Raw genomic sequence first — 11,012 nt, forward strand, 5'->3', positions numbered from 1 at the left:
TTAAAATTATTATTTAATATATGTTTGCGTATGTTATCAAGTTACCACAATGAAATTAATGGCAATGGCAAAGGCAAAGGTGAAATGATGATAGAAAAAAAAAAAAAAAAAAAAAATAAAAGAAGAAAAAAAAAGGTAAAAAAAAGGAAGGTGACGCGTGTGGTTGAGACATAGGAAACCTTGCCCTAATTACAGGGAAAAGGGAGTGGCAAAGGAGAGTAAGATATAAAGTAGTTTCAAGACATCTATATATATATATATATATACAGGACCCCATCCTCATCGTTCCTCATTCTGTTCCGGTTAGGACACAGAAAGAGCCCTGGGATTTCCCCTTAGTAGAACGAACGTAGGCTCTAACACGTACTTCCTTTCCACTTCTATACAGGTATAAAATATACAGGTGTCTCTCCTCGTATTGAAAGAGAAAGAGAGACGGATATAGAGTTAGTAGAATTTGCTGGGTACACTTTTGAGCTCATTGGATTCTATGTGAAACGTAGTTTTGAGCAAAACCTAGGCGGCAGCAGGAACCCCAAGCCTGCGTGTAACTTCGCACGCTCGACACAGGGTCACCATGGTAACGGGAACGTTGGCTAGCTCTCTCTTTTGCTTCCTCCTTGCACCCCTCGCAATCTAACCCCTTTAGCTCCCCTTTCCTCCCTCAACCACCCGTCCCATCCCGTCCCCCTCCTCATTCCACCCCTCATTCCACCCCTCCTTTCAGCACCGGCCCCTTCTGGAGCTTTACTCGAGTCGAGTCGAGCAGAGTGCAGCAGGATTTCATCCCTCTATCCAGCAGCCGCAGCATCGGGGCGGCTCCCGTCGTGAAGCGCAGACGTTCCTTTTTCCGGTTGACCCAGGTCGCGTTCTTACACTAGCAATCAAATCTCATTTTCGTATTTAATTTTCTGAAAAAAAAAAAGAAAGAGATTCGTCCTTCCGAGAAGTATTCTTATAATATAAAATTATCGAGAGAAAGAGGTTAGTTGCAACTGAGTTAACGATAATTCGGTTGAATTGTGCATCTACTGTTGACCTTGAAACTTGGAAGTGGTCCTCATAGAAGGAGAGAGAGAGAGAGAGAATCACGTGATCTAATAAATAGCATCTATATATTTGAAAAGGTGTATGAATTATTTGACCAAGCTTGAAAGAAGCTTCTTTATGAAGATTGTTAAAAGTTCAATTACTCGTCTCTGGGCGCCTGTACAATGTGGACCAGAGATATGCGGCTGACAACAGTTTGTAACAGCAGCAACAGCAACAGCAGAAGAAGAAAAAGAAGAAGAAGTAAAAGCAGTTTCGAAAAGATATCGGTTTTTCATGTATTATTTTTCTCGTCTCACCAGGAAGAGGGACGAAGATATAATAAGATTAAGAGGACGAGAAAAAGATTGTTGTTGGAGGAGAGTAGATGTAACAAGGTTGAAGAAGAAAAGGCGGTGGCCGATTCGTTTGTATGAAACAGCAGCAGCAGCAGCAGCGCATGAGAGACACGTGTCGTGTTTTATACTATACTATATTATTCGTGAAAAGATATCTACAGATTTCTATATTATCGACGCCAATTTATAATCGTAAGATTATATATATATATATACGGTGGATATATTAATTAATATATTATAATCATACAAAATGATTTATTTTTCTTAGCTCGTTGTAAATTGTTTTATGAAAACCGTGTCGTTCCTATAAAAATTACGCTCAGGGTTTAAAACGAAGCGATAATTAAATAGAAAGAAGAAAGAAAGAAAGAAAAAGAAAAAATAATAATAATATACATATTTTTCGAATAAGTCCTGCCTATTATTATATTTACGTGCTGGCACTATAATTAATTATTTCGTTAATAGAAAATAAAAATAGATTGAAATTTATTCTATTAATTAACGAATTATATAAAATAATGACTAGCTCGAATAACAGCACCCTGTCGCGTGCTTGGCTTCGTGCAAATTGTTGCCGTTGCAGTGATTCAAGACAGGATAATATGAACAATAATCTCAAGGATGAAACACCATTGAGAGAAGAAACCGAAACGCTTTTGCACCGTATCGCGTTCACCGTTTGGCACACAGCCCTGCACATCGAAAGAGAGGTGTGTCATTTTCACCCCATCACCTCCCCCACCCCTCATCCCCTTCTTCTTCTTCTTCCCCTTACTTTTCTATCTTCTTCTTACTTTTTTTCCTTTATTTTTCTTTTTTCTACGTGCAAATCCGACACTACGTTCCAAGAGTATATGGTACGGTGCCAAATGTCACGTCGTTTATTAATTACCACGGTCCTTTCAAAATTGTTCTAATATTTCAATGTTGTATTTGGAATAAAAGATGTGATCGTTTAACAAAATTAAAAAAAAAAAAAGAAAGACGAAAAAACTTATTCGCTTTAGTTGAAAATAAAATTTCAATAATTACGTATCATGCAATACTACGAACACTTACAAATAGCATTTACGCGCGTATGGAGTGTGGTCTCTCTCGTATTATGAATAATTAAATTTCAAATGCGACGACGTTAATAGTCTGTCGCAATTATAAACTAAACAATACTGTTATTTCTTTCTCGATAATAAAACGTCAACGAAAGAAAAGAAAAAAAAAGTCTAAACTGAAAGAAACGAAATGAAAAGAAAAGAAATCTGTTTATAATTAACAAATGACAAAAGAACTTTTTTTTCGTATGTTTCAGCACAATGGGGGTTACGAATCACAGACGAAAAATGTTAATACCATCGCGAGAAACAAGCAACAACAGCAACTACTTATGCAACAACACCAACAACACCAACATCAGTTACATCAACAACAGGTGAGGCCAGAAAGAAAATATGGTAATATGAAAAAGTATTTTTTTGTTGTTTTGTTTTCTTCTTTATGAGGTTTAAAATCAAACAACTATTTGCATAACGTTATTAATTTTTTTATGCAATCTCTAGTCTTCCGTTTCTTTTTTTTTTTTCCAAAATACCAAAATACAGAATGAAATTTATTCGAAAGATAATTCAGCAAACAAATCAAAAATAGATATAGCAAAATGTATGTTAGAGAAAATTGGATGTTAACATGAATGGTAATACACACATATAACAGTCTTTATCATATCCAGAACAAACTGCATATACCCAACCTTACTACAACGAAACACATTCGTTCTAAAGTACTATAACTCTGGTTCATTTCGTATTTCCCATAATATCATCATACTTGCGGTAACTTTACTATTTAATCTAAAAAAAAACAATTTCACTTACATACATTTCACGTATGATTTCAATGAGGATCGAAGCATATCATTTTAAAGAATTATTTTCATTTTCGAAATATATTTAAAAATCTAATTGCCTTTTCTTTATATTCTTTTTTTAAATCTAAATAGGCAACCACCTATGTGTTTATACGTAATAAATATTAAAATAACGGGACACGAACTTTCGAAACAGCAATCCCATACAACTTAACAAGATATCTTTTGAAAACTTGGTACAATTGCGTAAACAAATTATATGAGGGTTTCGTTTTTTTTTTTTTTCTTTTTTTTTTTACTTCAGTCCTCGTTATTGTTCCCTATAATTGAATTGTAAATTTTATCGTTTAGATTAGAATACATACGATTTGAAATGTAGCAAATGCATGGGTACCATGCATTATTATTAGTATGTCAAAAGTTTATAGCAATTCCTATATTACCACCTTTCTTATTCTCATCTCAGCAAGTTAATCTCGATTCTATAATAAGTAATTTGAAATCTAAAGAGGCCGACTTTATCATTCATTCGTAAATGTCTTATAGTAGCGGCACGACTATTCCTCGCTTCTATTTATCTTCAAACGAGCCTTTCGAATCGTTAGACGTGCTATTAACCGAGCTCCTTGCTAAACTCTATTACCTTCTAATCTTATCGAGCTACGATACGAGTCTAGAACGAAACGCGCGTGTATCATAAACCAGAAGATGAAAATATATTTTAAATAGAATAATTACATACCCTCTATATAAGTTTATCTTCATATCTAACATTTCTATCTCTCTCCTAAAAGATTATTTTTCATTAATATGCAATTTTATATATTTTAAATATATGCAAAGTAAATTTTAAATGTTATATTTATGTTACAACAATACTCCTTTATTTTATTATATTTTTTTTTGTTTTTTATTTAATCAATATTAATCTATCCGAAAATAAATTATTGTTTTTTTTTTCCATAATTACGATAAACTCGTTTTCCATATTATCAAAATGTAGTCATGCTTTTATCCGCATTTTATTTTATTGTTTTTTTTTCTTTTTTGTATTAACATAAGTCATTAGAGAAGAATGAATCTTTTTCTAGCATTGGAAACTAACTTCCAAGAAAGTTTATAGTCTTCGATAGGAATTCACGATTTATTCGGTTTCTTAAGTACCTTAATAAATATTCAATATTGAAACAACTAGTCAAATATACATATATATATATATATATACACGTTAACGTTAATTTGTGAAATTTCTTTTAGATATATTTTGTAAAAGAAAAAAAGTCTAGTTATTTCGAGTAAAATCTAAGCTTTTCAAAATTTAACTTAATTATACAATTTAACGTTGAACATACATATATAAACGTATGCACATGTGTATGTATATCACTCACCAACAGTACTACACATAATCATTCGAATATGCATATCATTTGCATAGTAAAAAAACACACACGCACGTATGCACACGTATACGCGAAATAAATTAGACAATGTATTATATTCGAAAGACACCGAATAATAATCACCTTTCTCGAAGAACACAGAAGTCAATGTGTTCACAATTTCAACAAAAATATTCTTAATAGAATAACAATAACAACATTGGAATATAGGCATCGTATATGTAACGTATGTACATATGTATGTATAAACAAAACATTGAACGGTTCTTTCGATTAGTTTAACCTTCCCTTCTCAGTCGTCATTCATCTCAGCTTCCGACCAGACGTATTCGAACGTATTCCTGTTATATAGGTATTATACATTTTTTTACATCATTTATCTTCTCATTTACATTAGATACAATGTTTTATATTCTTCTTTATTTTAACGATCCTCCGATTAATAATATTTCAATAATTAATCTTGTTATATATATTCCGTTTTTACATACATCACTCGCAATTGAATATTTTTTTAATATCGTTATATTTTTTTAATATCTCTTGACGTTAGAAGAAAATTAATGCGTGTATAATAAAAAACAAAAAATCACTCTCTAACGCAGTATAATATTAACATATTTATTTTAGGTGGATCATGTGAAGGATTAAAAAGGAATTTTAAATTTTAAAATACTTTGATAAATTAATAGAAATATGTGATGATATACTTAATAATTTTTTTTTTATTGATAGGATCAATTGATTACATAGATTAAATAGAATCGAATTTTGAATATTTTCATTTTAGATAATTTCTAAGAGATATCTATATAAATACGCGTAAAAATTTATTGATCAAATTTGGTAACACGACTAAAATAAAAAAAAAAAAAACAAAGTAATAAAAACCGATTAATAAATATATCAAAGACGAGCAAATATTTGCTGGGCGCAATTTATTATTTTTATAAAATAATAAAAAAAGAAAAAAAAAAAAAAGAAAGAAGATGTGTGTGACGCGAAAAAAGGGATGAGAAGTTTTATAGTGATAGTGCTTAAGAACGTATCTACCTAGCTACTCTCAGGTGATTTTATTATAAGCTCTTTTTAATATAACGCTACTAGATTACCCGTAGGGCCTTTGCTCGACGTTTTCCGCAGACTTTAAACGTCGATGTATAAAGAAAATTATTCGTTGAAACGGCAATAAGATAGAGTATTATACGAACCATGTTACTATCCTATCGATTTATCAGTACGATAACACACGAGGTACTACGTTTGATACTGTAAGCAGTATATGTAATTTATTCAAGAAAAACTTTTGAGCAAAAGGTTTGCTTACTCAAAAAAAAAAAAAATAAAAAATGATATACCGAGTAATTATGACTAATTAAAGGCTTAACCGATATTATTTTGTAAATAATACAAATGAAAGTGGGGGGGGGGCGTAGGAAATCACCCCCATTTTTAACAATTTATTTTCATATATTTATTTATTCGTTCGTTCGTTCGTTTAATTTTTTTGCCATGTAGAAAAATTGTATATTTCAAACTTTGCCAAAGGTATTCATACAAAATTTTCAAATATTATATTTACCAATTATTTATTTATTTATTTATTTTAAATATGAGATATATATATATATATGTACCGTTAATTAACAGAAATTTTGCAACATTTCATTCATTTTATTCGATAATGTGAGGATCCATATATTATATATAATGAAAGAAAATTCTAATAAAAAAGAAACAAAAGAAAAGGTATATAAAATATATACCTATATATACATGTACTGTAGTATTAAATTTCCAATTAGAAATAAAACGTTGTCAATTAGGTGGATTAACGATAATTGACATTAGTCGCGCAGTTTAACGTTAGCACGAGCATCATGGACCCGAACAATTGCTCCCAATTAATCGCGTGGGGTAATAATTATTATTTTTTCACTAGTCACACTTTCTTTTTTCGATTGTCTACCATTACACACATACGTTTAATATATATATATATACAATTGTTCCTTAACCTTTTTCTTTTTTTTTTTTTTTCTATTATTCTTGGCATCATACGTCTTCAATACTTTTTTTTGTATTATACATATTGTTCATGAGAATATAATCCAAATTATTTTTCTAGAATTTTTATTAAATTTATATAAATATTATTCGTTTAAGAAAGAATTACAAAAGAATTATTTTATATGATAGAAAAAAAAAAAAAGGTATCATAATTTCGTTTTATAATCATCTTCGTTTAAACTAGCAATAAATATACTTCATCGTATTATACTCGCCAAGAGCGAGAAATGAAATTTACGAGCGTAATTATTGCACTCTCTTTCTCTTTCTCACACACAACACACATACATTCACTCACTCTCTCTCTCTCTCTCTCTTTCTCTCTTTCTCTTTTTCTATGTGAGAATTTCTAACGTTTCATTCGACGACAACGATCGATCTCAATTAATTAGACGATAATTATAGTAAGCACGTTATTTACAGACAGACTATACCATGTTACGACAGAACATTGACTATATCGAGATACTTCAACGAGAAATGACGTCGATTCAATAAATTCTCGAGATCGGCTTGAGCTTTTAAAGAGTCGATCGAGTTCACTCTCGAATCGAAAGAGAAAGAGAGAGAGAGAGAGAGAATGTATTTATGTGGGTGTCTCTTCCTACTCAAAGCGTAACGTTCTCGTTTCTATGCGTTAGTACCATAAAATCACCTTGTACCGGTTCGTTTAATACGATTTCTGCACTTTTACTTAAACGATTGCACATGTGTATGTAAGTAAGTGTTTTAACGTAAACGGTATATATATATTTAAACTTACATCATTTTACAGCATAGATGAACAAGATTTTAGAACAATTTGATTAGAAATTTTTCTAATAGAATGTAGATATATCGTGTCGTGAAAAATTTCAAATCGATTTGTTATATATTTTATCGTGTGTACGACGATACAGAGAATAATATAGATATATTAAAACGTACACAATAAAACATGCTATCGCGTGATTAAATATAGAAGATATAAGTATATTAATTATGCACGATAATTATGAAGATAAACTTTATACAATTAATCGAACAATAGAGAATTATATATTTTATGATTTATTTTACATTATAATTAATATAAATGTAATATCTCCAAAAATCGAATAACAATCGATCCAATTTTGTTTTATTTATCCCTCTTCTGTTATAATAACGTGTATAATATTATCATTAATTACGATAATTAACTGTACCACACACATACACACATACATTTTGTATTTATTTTATTAAACTTAAAAAAAAGAGAGAAAGTGAGTGAGAGAGAGAGAGAGTAAAGTGCACTCGTAATTTTTGTTTCGATTCGTCGTAAGTTGTAAAAAAAAAAAAAAAAAAAAAAAAAAAAAAAATAAAAAATGATATACCGAGTAATTATGACTAATTAAAGGCTTAACCGATATTATTTTGTAAATAATACAAATGAAAGTGGNAGAAAGTGAGTGAGAGAGAGAGAGAGTAAAGTGCACTCGTAATTTTTGTTTCGATTCGTCGTAAGTTGTAAAAAAAAAAAAAAAAAAAAAAAAGAAAAGAACGGAAAATTCAAGTGTTAATATTAAATTCGAAAATTTTATCGAAGTAAGCGTATACGATCGTCATAAATAGAAGATACGATTGGTCAATGGAAAGTATCCCTTGACTTTCTTTCTCACTACATACATACATACATATATATAGTACACATATAAACGCATTATGGCAAACCATGAAAAAAACTATCAGCCGTTTTAGTTGACTTCTGCCGAATCTACGAGCGGTTTCACCCACGCAAGTGTACTCGGACTCGGCTGCAAATTGAAAATTTAACGATTGCCATGCCTCGTGCCGACAAAAAAGGCGTGTCGTTTGGTTGGTCGGTCGGTCACGATGGCTTTTCAAAAGGGCGATCATATACGTGGAAAAAGGAATATAAGAAATGTTGAATGTGTATTGCATATATTCATACACGGTGTGTATATGTGTTATGTTGGAAGGAGAGATTCGGCGGTCTCTAAAAATACGTTTATGGGATCATAACGCGGCAGCAAGTTCCTTCTTTCATGGGTCCAACGGGCCCATTTTTTCTTTTTTTTTTTTTTTTGTGTCAATGTAGTAGATGTAACACGTATATACGTGATCGTGTTCGAAAATGTGTAGTATGCTCATAAATCCCCCTACCACCGTTAGTCTCACGTGTAAAATTGCTATTACATCTTGAGCTCCTACCGCAGATGTCGTTTCATGGATTCGAGACCACTCCCGGACCGGTAGAAATGTCCTTCGTATTTCTCACGGTTACGGTCAGCCAATATAACTTGGAAAGAAAAAAAAAAGAAAAAGATTTCTTAATATGGGGAAAAATAAAGAAAGAAAGAAAGAAAGAAAGAAAGAGAGAAAGGTTATAACACCGTAAGATATTTCTTTCTTTCCTGGTATACTCAATACTTATTATTTTTTCTTGTTTCTTTGGAATAATTTTGTCGATAGAATCCATTTATTCGATTTACGATATTTCTATTATTTATCTAACATCACGAATTAACTGTGTATAATATCGTATTAAAATTAAATATCACACATTTATCCCCGTATAAATATTTAATATCGTTAATTATTTTTAGAATAATCGTGATTAAAATAATTTCATTGGATAAATTTGTGATGTTATTTATATTTCCAAAATTAAATTAATACATTTCTATGTGATAATTAATACAATTTTATTATTTTTTCTTTTTCAATAAATCTTGTAAAATTTAATTCGAATATATTTAGACTTAAATATTGAAATAACACATTAATTACAAATAATTCGACTTGACCAATAATTAATAATACAAAATTAACTTTCCAATTAAGATAGGAAAAAATAATACAAACAAATAATAATGACATTCCTAAAGCATCGGATCTAAAGACGATTGCATACGTGGTATGCAATTTAAGATAGAAACTTAAGTAAAGATATGATCGCGTCGAAGCACGTTGTCTATACAATCACGAAATACAGATAAACAAATACATAGAGGGATACCTTACATACATACACATATATATATATATCTATTTATCTATTTCTAAGTCACGCTTCTATGCTCGTTAAGAGAAGTCACGCTACCTGCGCGAATTCGTTACATCATACGCGAATATGTACCAAGTCGAGGACGAACATACATACGCATACTAAAGTCAAGACACAGGATATGCACTTACATGCACGCACATCTACACACATCTATCTATCTATCTATCTTTACATACACACACACACATATATTATATATACATAAAAACGTAAAGTTAAAATGCACGCGACAAACTCAAAGCCAAAAGATGTCTATAATACTACATATACATATATATATATATACACATATATGACAACTACTACGTTGACTACTACGTTTCTACGACTACTCGTAATCCGTTGCTGCATAATTTTCTCGCGGGTAACTCCTATCTAGTAGAACCAGACGAAATACAATACTCGACAGTGCGTCGAGGAACGCGGTGCCATCATCCACCTCCTATCTGTACTTCTCTCTCTTTCTTCTTTGTATCTTTTCCCCTTTTATTATTCCTTCTTTATTTTTTATTTATTTATTTATCTCCTTCTTTCACTCTATACCAATCCTATCTATCTATCTATCTATCTATCTTTCTATTACGTTTTATCTTTCAACTCAGTTTCTTTCCCCCCTCATCCCTCCCCCATCATCAACCCCGTGACATCAACCACTTTCGATCTATCTCTTTACTCTTATCTTCAATAATTCTCTATTATTCCTAGCCAAAAAAGAAAAAGAAAGAAATAAATAAAAATAGGAAAAGGAAAATATATAAACGTAGTTAAAGTTGTCGACTAGGACACGACGCGAACTCTGGGATTACATGTCTGCTTATCGTGATATCATAAATTCGACGTCATGCGGCAGTGTTATGTCATCAGGATCATTTACGCACCCAAGTATACGAAGGTGATAAAAATACCTTTGAAGAAAATATTATTTTTACGTGTATATGATTGATAAGGGAAAAAACATTTGATTTGATTGTTTCGATTAATAATTGTACGAGAACGAGAATTTATGTGATTGTCGTTGTATTCCTTTCTTCTCTCCTACTGGTGAAAACAATAAGGTTTATAAAAGATTGTATATTTTTAAATCAAAAGAATTATTTATACATTTTTAATAGCAAATACGATAAATGATTTAATTGATTTTATTTTACGTTTGAAAATAAAACGCATTAATTTTCTTTTTGTAAATATAATTAAAAACTCCGAATATAATAATAAAATATTATTCCAAT

General features: G+C 30.8%; 1 protein-coding gene across 11 annotated transcripts in view; it reads left to right on the forward strand.

Annotated features, from left to right (window-relative positions):
* LOC106788154 (tensin-1) overlaps positions 1–11,012 on the forward strand; it is a 112,674-nt gene that overhangs the window by 67,164 nt on the left and 34,498 nt on the right. For 8 of the 11 annotated variants that reach the window (XM_014751155.1, XM_014751156.1, XM_014751158.1 and 5 more), the window contains one exon: positions 2,701–2,820. In XM_014751155.1, coding sequence (XP_014606641.1) covers positions 2,701–2,820 — 120 coding nt within the window. Of the gene's footprint in view, positions 1–1,897; positions 2,105–2,700; positions 2,821–4,993; positions 5,011–10,179; positions 10,676–11,012 lie in introns of those variants that run through there. The other 3 variants (XM_014751161.1, XM_014751164.1, XM_014751163.1) reach the window with 3 other exon arrangements.

Source organism: Polistes canadensis, unplaced genomic scaffold (genome assembly GCF_001313835.1).
Source record: "Polistes canadensis isolate GaletaPanama2010 unplaced genomic scaffold, ASM131383v1 scaffold_128, whole genome shotgun sequence".
NCBI classification, from domain to species: Eukaryota; Metazoa; Arthropoda; class Insecta; order Hymenoptera; family Vespidae; genus Polistes; species Polistes canadensis.